Raw genomic sequence first — 21659 nt, forward strand, 5'->3', positions numbered from 1 at the left:
GCAGTTTACAAAGTAACATAGATTTACTTAATGGGGGGGGGGAGATTAATTTTTTTTTATCCTGCTGATATATAGAATGGAAAGCAGCAGGTAGGATTACATTCAGAAGAGAAAGGGTGCGAGTATAAGAATAATTTACTATTAACCACTAATATCTCAAAACTAAATTATTCAGCATGTTCATCGTGTACTTGTGGAGGGGAAAAAAAAAAAAAAAAACTGGCTACATCTGTATAGGTGCCACGAATACCAGGATCTACAAGAGGAATTGATTGATGGAGCGCCCAGCATACAAACACTAACTTCTGGATTTTCTACTGATGACAAGGACAGACTTTGGTGCTTTCCAAAATTTTGCAGTACAAGTTTTCAGGAGGTGACAAGTCCTGCTGCAAATGGAGCAAAAACAATGCTGATAAAACTACCTGTGTGAAATGTGGTCAAGTGGATGGGCAAAACAGTCCACTGGACTTTGGAATGGAGATTTTTAGTCAGGGTAAGCTTAGGATGTGTGGTACAGTTCCAATTAATAGTGGGTAGGTTACCTTGTGAAAATACACAAATGCAGCTATCACTTACAGTAAAACAGTGTTTGTATGTGAGAGCAACGTGGAATAAGATGTGCACTGTATACTTCCATGGCACATTCCAATTTTTTGAGAGGCATATAGAATGTCTCTTTCAACCATGACGGAAGGAGACAGATGAAATGAGAGGGCTAGTGCAAGAACTTTTTCACTAGCTATTGTTCTTGGTAGAGATTCGAACCCACATGATATGAACTGTAGGGTTTCAGTACCCTATAATGGAGCAGGCACACGAAGTGCAAAATTTCAGTGACTGACTGGGACTGCCTAGTAAGAAAAACTGACTGGGACTGCCTAGTATAATAAATAAATACAAATCTCAAAACTGATCTGTGGATGCAGAACTAACATTTATCAATCTTGTAAAGAAGCTATCTTTATTAATATTTCAATTAAGATGGACTGTGCACCTATATAACTTCTTTCTTTCATATAAAAGTGAATAGAGAAAAGAAAATGTACTTCATTTTTTATATCAAGTTTATAGCACTATTTTGCAAAGTGATAGTATAAAATTTCTTACTCAATGTGGAGTTTTAATTATGATTGCCAAAAGATACTTTGTGTATGCACATGCACTATCCTCCAGTATGTATCGGGACATTAAATGAAACATCTGAAAGCTTTTGATACCATATGTGGAAACTGGAATCTTGCTCCACTCATGTAAGGCTGCAGCTCTGCTTGAACTAGAATGTTTTGCTCTATCTTTCAAACACCTGAGATGTTCAACTGGATTCAGATCTGCACTGAAAATGGCAACTTCACTACAAATTAATAAAATCAATTCCCCCTCCTCAAAAGAACTGTCACAATAAAAGTAGATTCATCAATGACAACCAATGTACCAAACCATGTAATACAAGTCACCATCCAAGGTGTGTTTACCCATCGATTGAACTACACACACGTCACTCCATATCAGAATCTGCCAATGCTGTGATGTCCGGTGCTTCTATTCTCTTCACCAGGATAGGCAGCGATATGCACTGCTTGGAAAGAACAGCATGACCATGAAAGATGCTGAAGTGTTTTTCTGATGGTTGTTGGTTCTATACTTACCCCAGTTCACTTGGGTCAGATATGTCAATGTCTGTTATTTCTTTGCACTACTTATTTTAACTGCTGCTGCTGACATTCTCTAGAGGTCATTAATGATAGTCTACCTAGCTTGAGACGAATCTGGATGTTTTACCACTATCTGCCAAGACATGCCTACTATGTCTTCATTCCCCATCTCTTGTGAAAGAATTTAGTTCTTTTCTTTCCCAGAAAGAAAAGAACTAAATGAGTGCATGTATCTTTTTTATCCAACTTTTAACTGGTACTATCATCTACCAGTCAATATTACTCCTTAGGAAGTTAGGTATGCCAAAGCATGTTGGAGGATCTTGTACACACACACACACACACACACACACACACACACACACACACACACACACACACACACACACACACACCATTTGAAACTTAATAGCCACTTTCTAACATTCAAATTCAATTGAGAACTGGACATCATAAGTTTATACAAGCTCTTCACTGTTTCCAGGTCCTGAAAGTACAGTCCACATATTATGAAACATCATGTATTATGAGCAGTAGTTGCTCAAATGACTTCTTTTTCTTTAATGAAGTAGATTAGTGTTACAAGCCTATAAAATTTCAACTTACAAGAATTACCTGGTATTTTACCTTTATCAATTATAACAGGTGGTGAATGAAAAATATCTGATAATCCTTTTCTGTTAATTGCAACATCAGTTGCATACTCAAGCTTATAATTTACCAAATAACACTTTTATTAAGTGTTGCCATATCCAAACTGAACAAGGCATTTTATTTGGATAAATATCCATATACACACACAGAATGCAATAATATGATTCGACAGACAAACTTTATATATAACAAAAATTACGATTTATTATGATTAGTTTAATATGAATATGATGATTTATTTTAATATTAACTGTAGGTTTTTAACAAAACTAATATTATTATTAATTTCTCAAGTAGTTATGAGTGTTTTCGAAGAAACTTTTAACTGGAAACAGTTATATAAAATCTTCCACTCTTTCCTTCTGTATATTTAATGAACTTCCATCCATACTTTTGACAGTGATAGCTTCACCATAGTGAAGTTAACATTGTCAAAGTCAGTCTTTTCAAAGTGATATTACACTTTGAGAAGACCTATTCTGAAGAAATAGCTTCAACTTCTCAAATATCGACCACCAACCAATTCCTTAAATGTTAATTTGTAATTCTCCAATGAATGAACAAACAAACAAACAAACAAACAAAAAAAAACCCTCCAACCCTTTAAAAACCCAGTTTTGTCTTCACAGACATTCAGTTTCTGTTGCATGCCTTTCCTATAAGCATTGCTATGGGCACTGTTCAGAATTGGCATCCGTAAATCCTCCTTTCTTCTAAACCAGGCTGAAGACATGCTCCAACTAGTCAATTCATTTACCATCTCAACTCCTCTTCACAGTTATCACTACTACTATTGCTCTTTGGAGTAACCTTCCTTCACAATGTATTCCCAAAAACTACAATCTGCACAAATTCAAGTCCAATATCAACAAAGTAACTTTTGTCCTTTCGTGACTTCATGGTATAACAAAAATGCTACTGCTAGCAAGGATAATCAAACTATTGAAAGATTTCAGACGCATTAACATCACGTAGAGTATTGAAATTGTTGTGGCAGCCAGGGATGAAGGTTCCACTGAGTATTTGAATGTTGCATAGAGAAAGGCCACTGAAGCAGTCCACAATTTCATAGATCTTAATGTCCAAGCAGTCAAGAAATTGCAAAACAGTAACAATGCAAGATTTCGTGAAGTTGATAACACAAAATGCATCATTATGGGGAGAATTTAAATATGCAAGACCTCAAGGAGCTGGATGAACATAGAATGGCAGGAGAAAACATTAACAGCATCTAAGAGGTCTTGTGAGAAAACTCAGATTTCGGCAAAGCAGTGCCATCAAGAGGGCTGTTATGAATGATACAAATGGCACAATATCAATCTTAGTGAGAAGTTTAAAAAGGAACATACTTTGCACCTTCTTCCAAAAGTTACCCTTCATCAGTAGATGAAAGAGCTTCAACCTGGACTGTCACTGATGGATATTGTTACTTCTCTTTACAACTAATTCCACATTCCCTTTCTGCTCTAGCCATGTACAGAAACCGCAATATATGGCAGGCATTGCAACGTATATAAGACTACACTAGTGAATTTAGTTTTATAGTACTGTTTCTTTTATATTGTTAAAAAAAAAAAAAAAAAACTCTTTGCAGAATGAAATGTATTATTTTCAATACTGCATTTGTTCACAACATGAACAATAAGTCAATGAAGTCCAGTAATGCATTCTCATACCATTAGCTGAATATTAGTTGTGTTTTAAACAAGAGTACTCCTTAAAAGTAGCATTCTTTCAATAATGCTGATTAGTAAGATAATAAGGAGTTTACCTCAATATTACAGCTCTGATTCATACTATCTAAATAATGCTGATTGTAAATGTGCTCACAGATATGCCATATCAGTAGCTTCCTGAACAATGACAAAGTGTATAAATAGTTTCTCGGCATGTCTGCAAATATGTATTAGGCGTCCATTTGCTTCAACATGTTTGTCTGGTCCACCCATATGTAATAACTTGACTCCCAGCTGAAATTATTTTCATAAAATTTTATACTTCTCTTAGAAACATCTATCAAGCCATTCAAAATTTCACCAAAGGTGGGCAAATGAAATCAGACTTTAAATATCTCAGATTATTTTGTAAAATATCTGTTTATATTCAGTGCATTTTTATTGAATTTCATAATTTTTTTTTTTTTTTTTTTTTTTTTGTCTTCGCCTTTTCCCATTATTATATGGGGTCAGCATTTATTGTTTTGGCATGCAATTTTTACAGCCGGATGCCCTTCCTGATGCCAACCCTCACCCTTTATCCGGGCTGGGAATATGCAGTGGTCATTCCCTGACCTGCCACATCCTCCGTATTTGGTGGGTACGGGCTTGAACCCCGGTCTAATCAAGAAGCGTGTGCTATGCACTACTGCTCCTGCCCACCTGGCTACGGAGGCACCATTGAATTTCATAATACATCTATTTAAATTATAAAAAATTATTAATTTATATTGGTCAGTCAAGATAAAATTTTTTTAATAATATAGGACAGCAGAGGATAATTCAACTCAGAAGGTCAAACTCAATAAATTTGGGGCATGTTGCAGTAGGTATATGATCGTGGGGAAACACTGCTCCATCAAAAGGCTCAACTCAAATAACTCAGCACTAAGGTTTGATCTCCTGTCCAACTTAGACTTCAACCAAAATTACCAATAACTTTTTAAATTGTATACCACACCTGAACAGGTAATGGTACAAAATTTAAATCTGCTATGCATTTAAAAATACAAGACACCACCAGGACAGATGTTTCAAAGCTTACTATCTTCTCATTAGCCAGCAGGTGGCCTGTACTGGTAAACACATGCTGAGTTGTGAATTCATATTTTATCTAAGCAAACAGCCAAGCAGTGTACAAAAGAAAAAATTCTGTTTAAACACATAATAGTTCTGCATGTGGGCCATTACAAGCCTTGAGTACTAGACAGCAGGGAAGTTAAAACAACCAGTGTTACTGTCTGGATCTGTGCTGTTTCAATGATTGGATCAAAGGGATTCAATCTTTGAATCCCTTTGATCCAATCATTGATTTGCTTAATGGTAAAAATGACCAATGACCATCAGCTCTTGGGATTACATATTTTGGAGATGTCCCCTGTCAGATAGTAAGATCATCTCCCATGCAACATATAATCTTCAACAGGAACAAAAAATGCAATAAATTCTTTGTGAATAATACAATTGACCTAAAACAGTTTTTATGCAAAGTGTTGTCTCAACAGCAAGAATGCAATTTTATATTTTCCAGGTGTTTAGTGCTCATTTTTGTAAGTGCACAAGTTCTAAAGAATTAAAAACCCCTTCGCTCTCTGGATATCTGCAACTGACTTTCTTCCCGAAGCCAAGTGGTAATCCCTTTTGGTTTGATGTATCACATGTTCGCCTCCTTGCTTCCACCACCTACCGCTGAACTTAAATGTTCAAGGACTCTTTGAACTTAGCGGTACCCTTTTATTATTTTTATTCTTCCGACATCTAATACTTCTGCTGAAGTTTTATTGTTTGTAAACTCCTCTGAATTTTTGTAACAGTGTAATAGCCTTCAGCATTTTTAAGGCAGTAAAGGAGTTACACACGCATATATATATACACATATATACACACACGCGTGTCTGTGTATATATATACACACACACACACACGCGTCTGTAATTTGTATATATAAAGACCTGTTCTTTACATTTGCAAATGGCAAAGATGCATCATAAAGGATTGGTTGTAAAATATGCCTATGGATAGACTAAGTGTTCTGTTAAACACAGTTGTGTGATGACTAATTAGACTTCCCATTGCTCCATGGGAAAAGGGACTTGAAACTACCCAGTTCACAATGGATAACTGGAGATACAACTTAATGTACATTATGTTTAAATTGGAGTGATAGAATTCTTCAGCAAGCAGAGTCAACCTTCTGGGACATATTTTGAGCAGACCCCTTTGTCTATAGAAACAGGAAGCCTCACAGGTTCCTAGCCTGCAAGACATTTTGTATAAAATAAATTTGTGCATATCACTAGCCATTAATTTTGTCAGATGTATAATGAGTAGAAACAATCTACGTAGTGTTTAATTGAATATTTGTAGAACTATTTTTTAATAATATTATTAGATGGAGCTTAGAAATTTTTGCATTTAATAAATAAATACAGTCAGTCCTCATATAACACGTGTTTACACTACACGAATTCGATCATACACGATTTATAAATAGGGGAACGATATCTTATATAACACGAACCGAATTCGCTTATGCACAATTCGCCTTTGTGTTTACAAGAAATGGCAGTCGAATGCAGAATCACCCCAATTGAATGCAACATGATAGGAATGAAGAGAAGATTCTGAAAATGTATTTGTTTTTTATATCAGTGAAGGGGAAACACATTTCACCATAATAACGTAAAAACCCACACAATTCCAGCTATCGGTATAATCGCAAATGCAATTAGATCGAGTTTACTACCAGTTTATAATAGATTCCACTAGCAGAAATGCAACTGGAAATTGTTTTATGGTAGTAGCCCCTAGAAATGTGCTTTAGTAAAATGTGAGGTGTTAATAGTGTATCTCTGCCTTTACGGTGTTGTTTATTCAGTTGCTACACGCCCGCAGCTTTGTATCAAGCATGCCTCCTCATTTTGTAATTGTGCTTTATTCCCTAAAAATGAGTAAAATACTTAAAAGCTGTGAAAAGGAAGCGTCCTGGTGAAGATACTGCAGATTCAGAGAGAAAAAGAAAAGCAATATCGATAAACAGAGGTGGACTGGGTCAAAAATTGTTACCTGGGAAAATTTATAGTAGCCTCATACTAGCGTTTATGGCCAAAATCACACCAGCCTCCGGCCCACTGGGGTTTCTCCGGTAAGCCTTATGGCCAGTCTGCCTCTGTCGATAGAGAAAAAATATGAAATTGTGAAACGCTTTGGGCGAAATGAAAGACCACGTGATATTGCAAGTGCTACAGACCTAAATGAGGCAACGCCGAGAATTACAAAGAATGCAGAGAAAATAAAAACAACTTTCATAGCAGGAACAACTCAAAGTGTAATTAAAATCCATTAGATTAAGACACAAAGAATTGGAAGAGATGGAATGGCTGTCATCTGTTTGGATAGAAAATCAAACAAAAAACAAGTTTGCTTACGATAGAAGCAAAAGCATTAGCAATATTTTAATACGTAATAGTCGTAATAAAATACAAAAGTATTTTATTACGATTATTTATTATGTTTGGTAATGTTTTGGTTACAAATGTGTGTTCAATCTTGGGTGGTCGGCACCTAACCCTATTTTTCCAATAGGGCCTGTTGTTTATATTGCACGAGGGTTTCTAGGAACACAACTATCGTGCTATACGAGGACTGACTGTATATATATTATTTTTGGGTTGTATATGTTGGGTTTGTATCTGAAAAGCAAGAACCTGAAATCATTATTTTATACTAGATTAAAAAGTTATGATTTGGGTTTGTATCTGAAAAGCAAGAACCTGAAAAATCATTATTTTATACTACATTAAAAGTGATGGGAAGAGAAGGGGAAAGTAAATATTTCTCCTTATCACATTTATTCATTGCCATCATAAAAACCATATTTCCTTCCCCTAAAAATGTGATCACCATTCAGCAACTTTCCTTGATTGTCATTATTATTAAAAAAATCAACACTAGCTAACTTCTTTTTTCTGAGCATCTATTTCACTTTCTGCAGTTTTTCATTTCTGTTTTAGGAGCACACTTTTCCAATGGACCCTGCTAAGTATATACAGCAATCCAAAGCGATTATTTGCAAACTTTATGGTGAGAATTGCATAAGTGATCAGAATCTATATTTCATGTTAAACACATGACAGGTGTACTTCCATATATGCAACAAATACTAACCCATTTAACTCATAGCTCAATTTATTTAGCTATGCCTGCCCCAACTATCTTTTATACATGTAGACAGTTATTTGATATGTGTGTACTTATTAGATATAATTATTACTAAGTATCATTTTATATTTTCATTTTATTTCTGAGCATGTGGGTCCAATTATTACAAAATAAATGTCTGTGGGTACTGTATTATGTACATGTGTTCTTCAAAGCCAATTTCCATGTATATTAAGATTCCCACTAAAAATTCCTATAGGAAAAGCAGGGATAGGTATATGACTGAATGCCTAGCCCTTTAATGTGCAAGATATGGTCTCAAAAAATTTTGAGTGAAAGGGCAACAATTGAGGTCTTGAAATATCTGGCTGAATTAATAACAAACATTTAAACCATGCTCTAATAACTTCATAACAGTGAGTGTGTTGGAATATATAAGAAAAGGCTAATTATATTATGTATCTTCCTGTTTTAAAATCTATATAGTTTTTTCTCAAGGTCAGAATATAATAAGAAAGGAGCCACTTCTAAAATGAAATCAATTTTATCACTGTTACTTTCAACATTAAAATTCATCATATACAACCGGTATAAACAGGTCTAAAAGTAATGTTATATACACAAAACTAAGAGAAGAAATTAAAATGCTGGATTACAAAAATCCACCCTAGTATAATGCTTCATTCATACTGTAATAAAGAGTTAAACAGTGGTCAAAATTATGACAAAATATTTTTTCTTTCAGCTGTTGCATACTAAAAATAAACATTCTGTCTAAGAATTAAAAAAACAGGAAAGAAAGGTATGAAATATAAAAGAACCACGAAGTTCACTACAATCGTAAGGAATGACCTTGAAGTGTGCTTTCCAATTAATAAAATATATTAATGTACAAACATACATATATACAGTATATACACATATATACACACATGCACTTCATTTTCTCTGTACGTGAATCCATATTGCCTAATTATGTACAAAAAAATTAATGTACCTAGTTAGGGGCACCTGGTCAGAATACACGATCATGATATTGGCCATCATTTGCTGTGGGTGCTATTGCTCTAGAATGGGGAGCTTGTGGATGAGGTTGCTGGATAGCTCGTCTCCTTGGCTGTGCTAAATATTCAAACATTGACTTAGTGTGCTGTGACAGCATTTTTGCAAGATCGCAGGGCATTGGGTCCATCCAGAAGAAGTCATGATTTAGGGCACTATCACTATCTGTTCTTTTGCTTGGATCCAGCGTGAGCAGTTTATCGAGCAAATCCAAAGCATAAGGGTCCTTCACATATGCCTGCAGTTAAAAAATCACAATCAGATTTTGCCACTTCATTACTAAACACGTTAATATTTAGTAAGTGCAGAAATATATATCATAATACTTTTTTTACAAAACATTATTTTGTAAATTTTGTAAAACATTATTTCACTACACTTGTTCTTGAGCACTTATTCAACAGATATACCCAGATATCAACAGAATGAAAGAAAGAAGCTAACAGTAGAATGGACCAAAATATACCTTTTTTCAGTGGTGAGATGAAATGATGTTGAAACTTCAAGGTTCATTTTCAATGTCACACTATTAAATATTTACAAACCTTCTTACAAAATACTCAATTTATCAAGAAAACTTTACCTAAATGACTTAAAAGCCACAACAGTTTTGATTTTGGCATATAGTATTTCAGTCAATCCTGTTTGAAAAACCTGACTGTAGCTTTCAATGCCGTGATTTTGATGATGCCAAAATGATAGTGAAACTATTGGATGGCCCATTTCTGTGCAAATTAAAAGCTTCTCAATTTCTCTTTTGTGAAGAGACTTTTTATCCTATACACTAAATACTAAAATAGCACAAATCCAAAAAAAAAAAAAAATATATATATATATAATTTGTACTCTTCAAGTCACAACAGCTCAACTTTCAAATATTTATTCATTCATTTATATTTGGTAAAGAAATGGATTAAACTTGCTATACTTATTTGTTTAAAAACAAAATATATGTCATCTTAATGAAATTGAACAACAATAACTAACTCAAATTGAAATATTTGAGTTATTGTTGGTATTGATTTCATCACTGCTTCAAGTTGGAAATCGACCTGAACATGTTGCAGATTGTTGGCCATTTTGGAAATACTTATTTATTGATGATAAACAACCGGCTGTTGTTTATCAATCAACAAATGCAGTTAACATTTAGTGTCTCCACTCCATGTTTTCCATTCTTCACCCAAGACATGTTTGACCTTCAACACCAACACTCATTATTGGTTTGATGGAATGGGAAGCAGCTCAAACCAGCAATATGGTTATGGTTCACCTATACTTGCTCGTCATCATCGCCTGCTCTTTGCACTGCTTCTTTTGTAATAAATAGTTTGATCAAATCGTGTGCCTGTGTTAAATATATACACAAGGTAATTAATAAGAAAAAAGCAATAAACTTCAGTAGCTAATGGCAGCAGTAATTTCAAATAAAACTTCATATAAACAGGGGACCAATTTTGAATGGGTATAGAGCAGTGGCTATTTGAATTTTAAAAAATGGCTATGGAGTTTTGAATGGTAAAATATAATAAAAAATAAATAAAAATAAGCAGACTTCAAACTAGTAGTGTTTATTTCTTTTATTTATTCATATATTATTATTTCATTGCTTTTTATCATTCAAAAAATATATAGATATTTTTTAAAATTCAGACAAGAGTCATATCTCTATACAAAATTTTTTTTTTTTTTTTTAATTCAAAATGACTACTCCTAAAGTGTGTGACTGTTTACTACAAACAAATTGTCTACATATCCACCAAAACAAAAGCACATAAGGTAATGGTGATACTCCATAAAATTTGTACGGGCATGAGTTCAATAACTTTGGAAAGCAAACATTAAAATTAAATCGATTCAAAATATCTAATGTTGTTCCACTCCATCTTAAACTCAAATCATTATATGATTCCATATTTCTAATAAGCATTTATTAGAAACTCCATCTATCACAGCTGGAATTTGTGAGTATGATCTGAATTACAAGAAGCGCTCTGAAAATATATTAGATATGTAAACATTTATGCAATACATAAATATTCAAATATCTAAGTACTCATTACTTTATTCAGTGACAGGCTTTTCATAGCAATACTGCCTGTTCATTTATTAAACTGCCAAAAATTCACACCAATATATGGAAATATATTAGTGTAAATTTGCTAATGTACTGTGTACATTCACTAACTTGTTTCATCTACTAAAAAAGGCATTTGAAAGTGATTTTTCAATATATATACCTAATATAATGCAATTATATTATATAATAAATGACAATTATCAAATAAAGCTTTTTATGACATTTATTAACTTACATAAATATTCACATAACTAAGTAGTAATTAAAAGAATGATGAATATGTGCATCAACCTACCAGAATTCACTGATGATTCAATGGATAATATGGCAAACTAACTTTTCTCCTTGAACGATTTGCCAATCTGGCTTAACTTGCTTTTGAACAACAGTAACATAATGTAGAGTGCAACAACCTTTCAAAAAATGTACAATGCAGACTGCAAAACCTAAACCATAGCTGGAACATCTAATGCAATGTTTTAAGGGTATAACAATACACCGGCCAAAAATAGGTTGAATGAACATTACACTGCATAGGAATCAAGTGAAACTGAAACTAAACCAAATTACATTAAATATATGTTTAAAAAATACATCTTCCAGAATTCAAGCTCAGAACAGATTAGGTGCACTGGAATGCCATTCCAGTTCACCCATATACTACCTATATATGTGACATATTGCATATGCATTGGTAATGTCACATGTACAGGTAGTTCTCGACTTTGAGTTAATTCGTTCCTGGCGCACACTCGTAATGCAGGAATTTATTTCGAATAGACAATGTTAAATATAGGGGTTACGTTATCTAATTAGTTTATGTTTAAACAATGATTGATTTATCCAAAGATAATGAAAACAGCCTGTAAAATACAGAAATTATTTATGTCTTACAAATGTTAAAGAATGTTTATTCTTCGTCATCACTTGTTCGTTTGTTGCACAAGGAGTCATCTTCTTCAGAAATGCTTCAAGAGGTGTTTATTTCCAAGATAAGCTTCTCTTTTCTTTATAAATTTCAATAGCATGCATAAACATTTTTTAACAGAACGCAAAAATTGCAACTAACATGATTTGTGCAGAGTAACAAATACGATTGAAGATTTCAGTAAAGGGGGAACACATTTCACCATAATAACGTAAAAACTCACAATTCCAGCTATCGGTATTTTATTATGCAATAACATTGAGTTTACTATCCATTTATAACTGCTTGCAGTAACAGAAAAGCCCAATAAACTGGAAACTGCAATTTGTTTTCATAGTTTTATGGTCGTGACTTCCAAAAATGTGCTTTAGAAAAATATCACAAAGCTGTTCAAAATTGGTTCTTATAACACATGATAACTATGAAAGTGTAGTGTGTTTAATGATTTGAATTGGTAACTAACACAATTTACAAAACGACCTTTTAGGGAGTTACATAGCAAAAATTTGAACTTCCGAGGTTGAGAAATGAATTATCAAAAAACAATGTGTTATTGGGTTCATATGATATTTTTGCGATAAAATGGTAATGGATTAATATTGTAAAGTGGGGTAAACTGTATTGTACAGCTATGTGCATAGATTGAAATGCCGTATTTATGAATGCTTAACATTCATTTTTTGCAATTAATGTTCATATTTTCGATTTTGTTGATATGTGGAAAAAAAAAAAAAAAAAAAACCCTCACAAACCCAGGAACTCGTAAAGCGAGAACTGGCCGGATATAATTGATTATTAAAAAACATGCATTCTGGTTTGTAAAATTTCCACTTCATCAGTGGACAAAATTTTTTAAAATTTGTACTATGTACATCCATTATTCAAGATGCCCAACATCTTGAAGTAACAGATAAAGAATAAGGTATCATCATTCAAAGACTGTAGGCAAGGTAACCCAAAGCTAGCCAGCAATGATATAAGTCTGTCACACCCCAATGCTGATGCCTGGAGAAAAGAAAATAACTACACCTCGGAGCATTAAAAAATTCTACCACACTCAAACAAATAAATTATTCATAGCATATGGAAGATTTTTGTTTGAAGGTCACAGGATCACCAGTTATTCGTAAGGAAAATTACTGACTCACTGATAATTAATAAGGGAATTCTCGTGTAAAGCATTAGGCTGACACAGTACATTTTATTCATTTATATTTCACCTGCAGAAATAAATATTCAAAGACCAGTGTGTAATCTGTCACATAATGAGGGGAAAATTAAGTGTCATTTTCATTTCTTCTGATTTTTAAATTTCTGTTGCTTTAAACTATCGGTTCATATCAGTGTGAACTTGATTGGCATCAGCAAACAGGCTGCTTTGGGAAGACACAGTAAAGCTTTCCACCCAGATACAATGCACATTGTATCTGGTATTGTATCCACCCAGATACAATTGCTGAAAATCAATTATCATAGTTGAACTTCGTGTGCTGGCTCTTATACTACATATAAGAGCAAAAATAAAAAAATAATAATGAAAGGTTATTCTATCTGTGTAATATACAATTTTAAGTATTTTTGTCATTTTTATCACATGAAATGATTGTTATTTTGTTATTTGGTTTTCAGGAGCATTAGCAACTAAGGCCATATTGCTCCGTGATATGCGGTGGTCATTCCCTTGACCTTTCCGCATCCTCCGTATTTGGTGGTGACGGGCTCGAACCCCGGTCTAATCAAGAAGCGTGTGCTACGCACTGCTGCTCCTTCCCACCTGGCTACGGAGGCGCCACATGAAATGATAGATAGAAAATATGAACAACACAAAAACACCAAACATTTTGGGTTATCTGAAGACGTCATATATATCTTTTTAAATAAATGTCCAATAATATAGTACACTGCCATGGTCCTATGGAGGTTAGATTATCAGACGTCTGTTGTGTGTAGTGTAAAGTTTTTAACTTTTTGGCATGTTAGCCTATATGCTTAAAGTACCTACTGTTTTCGTACCTTGTTCACCTGTCTGCATGTAATAACTTAACGCTCAATGTAAGTATTTTCATTAAATCTTATATTTGGCTCTTTTTGAATGATTTTTCAAGACTTCTCAAAATTCATACCAATAGAAATCTGGTAATTATTATGTCCTTTTCATACGTATCACAAGGCTATCCATATACAGTAAACCCCCGCTATTTGCGGGGGTTACGTTCCTGAGAAATGTCACGAATAACGAAAACGCAAATACTGAGTTATGGTTCCCACAGTAATAAAGGGGTTCCGTTCCAAAGTATGAAATATAAGAAAAACTAGTCTAAAATTTTGTCTATGTATGTATTATACGTATCTTCATATTATGACTATGTACATAGTGAAATGCAAGCATATGGCATCGAAATGAAAATAAGAAACAATTTAATATTAAATGTAATATTTATTAGAAATTTCAAACAAATCTTTCAAACCAGCGACTTTGCTAGCACTTATCCCACCAGTGCTATCACCAGTTTCGCTAACGTGTTGTTAAAGGAGTTTTGCCTTTTCACGAATGATGAGTGAACTTAACGGAATTTTATTTTGAGTTCAGTCTTCTATCCACAGATTTAAAGCTTTTTTCCATTTTTTCTAATTTAACATCACGAATTACAGAGCAAATTTTTGAAGCAATTAGCGCATTTTCACGGACACTACAGTGGATTTTTTCTTCTGATTTTTTGATTGATCGTACCGTTGACTCATTGATTTTATAATGTTTTGCCACTGAGGAAACACTTTCACCATTAGAAACTTTGTCTAATAACTCAATTTTATTCGCTAATGTCATCATCACTTTCTTTGATCTTTTCACATTTCCCTTGTTATTCGTAGCCATATTTTTGTAGGAGTTAGAAAGAACTGGTCCACAATAAAGTCACTTTCTTCCGTTAACACAGTCGAAAAAGTCTGTTTTACACTGCAAAACGGTAGATTTATCACTTTTGTAAGCATATCAATTTATAAATTGATAAATTTATAAGCATATAAATTAAAAGCAAACGATGAAACCTTCCATGACAAGCGCATAACACATACTGAACAAAGATTAGTGAGAAACATCCACACTCGCGATTTTGTCACCCCTCTCCCCCCACCCACTCAGCGCTGTTTTGACTAGGAAAGATAATTTTAGCCATGCCCATGTTTTTTTATGGCGGAAAATATTCACGGCGCTTTAAAATTCACATTTTTTTAGGTTTCATTTTGTATTAAATCGGCGATCGCGAAACCGTGAATACAGATACCGCGAATAGCGGGGGTTTACTGTACTGTATATTGTAGCTGAAACAACAGATATATTTGTAGTCACACAATGATTGGAGAAACAAGTGGGCAATATAGTGGATGAGCAGAAACAAAATGTTTTCAGTTCATGCATAAGTTGCTTTTTGCCTTTAACTTATAAATCATGAATTATTACTATTTCCTTATGTACTGTGTACATTTACTAACCTGTTTCATCTACTAAAAAAAGCACTTGAAAGTGATTTTTCAATATATACTTAATATAATTTGGTTTAGTTTGCATTTCAATTAATTAATTGACTGATTCCTGCACAGAAGCATATTCATTCTACCAAATGCATGTCAACCATCAATCCATAGGTGGAAACTCGCTGAACAGCTTTTTGATTTCTTCATCAATTTGCTGGATTAATCTTCCTCCAAATACATTTCCTGAAAATTATGATCTACAGAAATTCATATTTCGGATCGCTTTATATCATGATCACAACATATTTCTTAAAAAAAAGAAAAAGAAAATAAAGTTAGTAAATATATATTTTACAATTCTTCCTATAAAATATTAAACCACTCAGATATAACATTTTTCTTTTCCAAAAATAATGTAAATATTTCATTAACTGTTTCATTATGTAAAATTCCACTACAACGAACTCCTCAGAGAACATGAAGCCTTTTTCTATATATATAGTCGAATTTGGTTATAACGAGCATCAAGGAACCAACAAAATTTCTTCATTATAACTGCTACTCACTATATCAGTGATGACTTAAATCTACCTCCTATTTTTTTTTTTTTTTTTAATTCTCAATAACTTGATAAAAAGATAGATTCAAAAAACAAAACAAAAAAATATATATATATTAGAGAGAAAAAAATATTAGTAACATCATCAGCCATTTTCAATCCACTGCAGGATGAAGGCCTCTCCAGCAACTTTCCAGTTGGTACTGTTTTGTGCAATGGCCATCCATTTACTACCCACAAACTCATGAATTTCATCTATCCATCTCCACCTTTGTCTTCCAGGTTTTCTTCTAGCTCCTCTTGGGTACCATTCTGCTATTTGCTTAGTCCATCTGTCATCATGTCTTCGAGCTATGTGTCCTGCCCATAGCTCAAAGACTTTTGTTTTGATAAGAATATCCTTTATTTGAGTTTGCTGCCTAATCCATGTGTTTCTCTTCTTATCTAACAGTCTGATTCTCAATATAATTCGTTCCATTCTTCGCTGTGTAGTTCTCAGCTTCTCTTCCATTCTTTTGGTGAGTGCCCAAGTTTCACTTCCATAAGTCATGGTGGGGAGTATACATTGGTTCATTATTTTACGTTTCAGACAAACTGGGATATTGCTCTTCAGTATGTGACTATAATTCCTGAATGCTATCCATCCAAAATTTATTCTTCTCTTGACCTCCAGCCATTTATCATTGTTACAGCTAATAACTTGTCCCGGATAAGTATATGACTCCACCTTTTCAATTACTGCACCTTCGATCATCATATCCCTTTCTGTGGCATACTTTTGTTTTAACCATATTCACCTTTAGTCCAAAATCCTTACTAACTGTGCGTAACTAATTAAGATTTCCCTCTAATTCTTTGGGATTGTGGTTTATGATCCCAATATCATCTGCAAATTGTAAATGGTTTAAGTACTCTCCATTTACGTTGACTCCTTTCTGCGACCAGTCCAACCTTCTGAAAGCTTCTTCACGGGCAGCAGAAAACAACTTCAGAAATATCTTGTCAAACTCATTTCTCGATTTTAAATTTGTTATTGCCTTTGTCTAGTCTAATAAAGGAGGTAGCATTCTCATATATTTTCTTCAAAATCATAATATATGGGAAATCTATGCCTGGTCTTTCCAGTGCCCGAAACATTGCCTTATGCTGTATGGAGTCAAATGCCTTTTCATAATCCACAAATGCCAGGCATAATGGTGTTTTATATTCATTTGCTTTCTCCATTAGCTGTGATATTACGTGAAGGTGATCCATAGTTGAGAATCCTGTCCTAAAGCCAGCTTGCTCTTTCGGTTGATTCTCATCAAGTACTCTTTCTAATCTGTTAGTAATGACCCTTGTTAACAACTTGTAGATGTGAGATAACAAGCTTATAATTTCCAATTTCTGATTTATCTCCTTTCTTATGCAGCAAAACTATGATTGCATTATTCCACTGCTTAGGTGTCACACCTTTTCTAATGCACTTTGTGAAGAGCCTTGCCAGTTTTTGTGTTATGTCTCTTCCTCCCAATTTTAACAACTGTACAGTAACTTCACCTTCCCCCGGAGATTTCTGATTCTTCATTTTCTTCATTGCATGTTCTACCTCATCAGGAAGAATATCGGGTATGCCGTATGTGTTGCTAATTTGCGATCCATCTTTCCCACTGCTGGCATCATTCCCTCGCTCCTTGTATAATTCTCTATACTAGTCTTCTGCTATTTGAATTATGCCTTCTCTGCTATTAATAGGTACACCATTGCTATTATTCAGTTTCAGTATCATTTGTCTTTCTGTATTACTGCTCATGGCTGCTGATTTAAGTCCTTTGTTTTCCCTTAATGCTTGTTCTACTTTTCTTGTGTTAAATCTTCTTATGTTCTCTCTGAGTCTCTTTCTAATGGTTTTGCATAACTCAGTATACTCAATTTTCTCCTTGTCAGTGTTTATCTTGCTCTTCATTTGTTGCCTTCTATTCATCATAGCAAGTGTTTCTTGACTAATATTTTCTTCTTTGGATTTATTTTTCTCTATAGATTTCTTGGGCTTTATCACTTTCAGGAAGTTGTAATATTCCTCGTCGATATCTTGGTCCTGAGCAGTCTGTAGAAGCTCAAACTTGTTCTTAAGTTCCAGTACATACTGCTTTTTCTCCTCTTCTGTATCTCAAAGACCTTCATATTATTTACTCGAGTCAGTTTTTTCCTTTCCTTTCCTACATCAAGTGTGCATCTTACCATTCTGTGATCACTTCCAAAATTTACCTTATTCAAGAAGGTAACATCATTCACGATATATCTTCTGTTCGTGAGGATGAAGTCGATTTCATTAGTTGTTAATCCATTTAGACTCTTCCATGTCCACTTTCTGTTCACCCTTTTCTTGAAAAAAGGTATTCATTACTGACAATCCTTGAGATTCTGCAAATTCCACAAGTCTTTCACCAATTCCAAAATTTCCTATAGTTCCCCTTCCTGTGCTGTTTTGTCTTTTTCCAACCTTAGCATTGAAGTCCCCCATAATAATAGTGTAGTGGGTTTTCTGCTCATCTAGAAGACTCAATTTCGGTGTACATTTCTTCATCATCATGGCTCGATGTTGGTCCATAAATCATTATAACCTTTAGCTTGTACCTCTTAGAAATCTTGAGTATTAGTCCTGATACCCTTGGTGATGTACTTTTGAATTCCAAAATGTTGTTTTTTATATCTTTATGGACCAGAAAGCCAACTCCAACTTCACTCCTTTCACTGTTTCCATTGGTGTACAGCAGATTTCCACTTGATAAACTTACAAGTGCTTCATTTCTTCTTCTTGTTTCAGCCAAACTGATGATATTCCAATTCACATTTTCTAGTTACTTTTCAAGCTCTAACATCCTGTCTTCACCGATGTATATACCTACATATTTGTATTAATATGCGTGTACAGTCAGTCCTCGTATAACACGTGCTTACGCTACACAAATTCGATCATACACAATTTATAAATAGGGGAATGATATCATATATAACATGAACCGAATTCGCTTATGCACAATTCGTCTTTGTGTTTAGAAGAAATGGCAGTCGAACATGGAATCACCCCAACTGAATGCAACACAATAGGAATGAAGAGAAGATTCTGGAAATGTATTTAGTATTTATGTTTTTTACATCAGTGAAGGGGAAACACAATTCACCATAATAACGTAAAAACCCACACAATTCCAGCTATCAGTATTATCGCAAATGCAATTAGATCGAGTTTACCACCAATTTATAACAGATTCCACTAGCAGGAATGCAACTGGAAATTGTTTTTATTGTTTTATAGTAGTATCCCCCAGAAATCTGCTTTAGTAAAATGTGAGCTAGTGAGGGATTCATAGTGTGTCTCTGCCTTTATGGTGTTGTTTATTCAGTTGCTACACACGCGCGCAGCTTTGTTTATGTGTATCAAGCATGCTTCCTCATTTTGTAATTGTGCTTTATTCCCTAAAAATGAGTAAAATACTTTAAAGGTGTGAAAAGGAAGCGTCATGGTGAAGACACTACAGATTCAGAGAGAAAAAGAAAAGCAATATCGATAAACAGGGGCGGACTGGATCAAAAATTCTTACCCGGGAAAATTTATAGTGGCCTCATATTAGTGTTTATGCCCAAAATCACACCGGCCTCCGGGGTTTCCCCAGTAAGGCTTATGGCCAGTCTGCCTCTGTCAATAGAGAAAAAATATGAAATTGTGAAACGCTTTGAGCAAAATGAAAGACCACGTGATATTGCAAGTGCTACAGGCCTAAATGAGGCAATGCTGAGAATTACAACGAATGCAGAGAAAATAAAAACAACTTTCATAGCAGGAACAGCTCAAAGTGTAATTTAAATCCATTACATTGAGACACAAAGAATTGGAAGAGATGGAACGGCTGTCATCTGTTTGGATAGAAAATCAAACAAAAAACAAGTTTGCTTACGATAGAAGCAAAAGCATTAGCAATATTTTATTTCGTAATAAAATATGTAAGTACTTTATTACGATAATTTATTGTTTTGGTTACAAATGTGTGTTCAATCTTGGGTGGTCGGCACCTAACCCTATTTTTTCCACAGGGCCTGTTGTTTATATTGCATGATTTTGCATTGCACGAGGGTTTCTAGGAACACAACTATCGTGCTATACGAGGATTGATTGTATTTGGTTTCTATATCAATTCAGCCAAACATTGTTACAGACAAAATCATCATAACCAAATTGTTCAGCAAAAGTTTTCTACTCGGGCCTTCAAGATCGGACCATTTATTGAAAATCCAGCACTCCTTTGTGCAGTGAACCATCGAAGCAATGTTTCATTAACATTTGTAACCTCACACTTCCTAAAAAAAAAATTTTTTTTTTTTTTTTTTTTTGGTTATGTTCTTTTCCAGTGCCAATATGTAAACATGCTTATTCTTCCACAATGTCACTAGAGGACAAAAAGTTTTTACACACTTCAACATTTTATGCACCACATTCTAACTCACAAATAATTTAAACTTTTCCGCAAATCGAGAGACTTTTTGCCAGTAGACATGTTTCTGAAGGAAGGGTTCATTTTTAACTGATTTTATTTAAAATGACAGAAAGTGATCTGCATACAAAGTGCTTAGACATCCCATTGACAAAATTCTTAGAAGTCTCAAAATAAATTTATGGTTCAGTGAATACAAGACAATCTATAAATAGGGTAATGAGACAAGCAGATCGTCAATGCACTATTGTATAGCCCCAGTCCCTGAAAGGACAAGAGCATAAATTTACCAGTAATCCGATGCGATGTGGGTGGTCATAAAAGCTAAGTCACCCTTTTCATTTTACCAAAATTTGCATATCCATATAGTACACTCGTTATAACAGTAAGCGACTGTATGGGAATATGTGTAAATTAAAATCATTATGGCTTTTTGCTCATTACAGCCATGATCTTGTTATTTCCGTGCTCGTTCTAACCAAGTTCGACTGTATTTTCTAATTTTGTTCTAATAAGATCTGATGCACTTTAACACATATAAGTAGCAATTTTTGCTTTTACTTAAATAAAGACCCAAACAAATTTAACATAAATACAAAATATATTGTACAAAACAGTACATAATTTCCTTTAACATACTATTTCTAACATATTTTGTCATTTTAGATTAATATTTCTACATCAAAAAACACAATCATGAAAACAACAGGTTCCTTGGTTATATATGGGGTTCATCTGACCCTTTTATGGATAATGAATGTTAGACAACTGAAAAGCAAACCAATGTTTATTTGTTTTTCTACATTAACCATTCATGATTTCAGCATATTGTGTCTCTTTTTGTAAACAGTACATTATAAGCACGCAATGGCTGACTTTAAAAATAATTCATTATACTG

At 34.0% G+C, this 21659-nt stretch overlaps 1 protein-coding gene across 3 annotated transcripts in view; it reads right to left on the bottom strand.

Annotated features, from left to right (window-relative positions):
* Nucleotides 1–204: 204 nt before the first annotated feature.
* Cdk9 (Cyclin-dependent kinase 9) overlaps nt 205–21659 on the bottom strand; it is a 104526-nt gene continuing 83071 nt past the window's right edge. For 2 of the 3 annotated variants that reach the window (XM_090374931.1, XM_090374928.1), the window contains exon 7: nt 8857–9485. In XM_090374931.1, coding sequence (XP_090231057.1) covers nt 9201–9485 — 285 coding nt within the window. In that variant the 3' untranslated portion in view covers nt 8857–9200. Of the gene's footprint in view, nt 390–8856; nt 9486–21659 lie in introns of those variants that run through there. The other variant, XM_090374930.1, reaches the window with a different exon arrangement.

Source organism: Mastigoproctus giganteus, chromosome 6, assembly GCF_048544385.1.
Source record: "Mastigoproctus giganteus isolate SK-2022 chromosome 6, ASM4854438v1, whole genome shotgun sequence".
NCBI lineage: Eukaryota > Metazoa > Arthropoda > Arachnida > Uropygi > Thelyphonidae > Mastigoproctus > Mastigoproctus giganteus.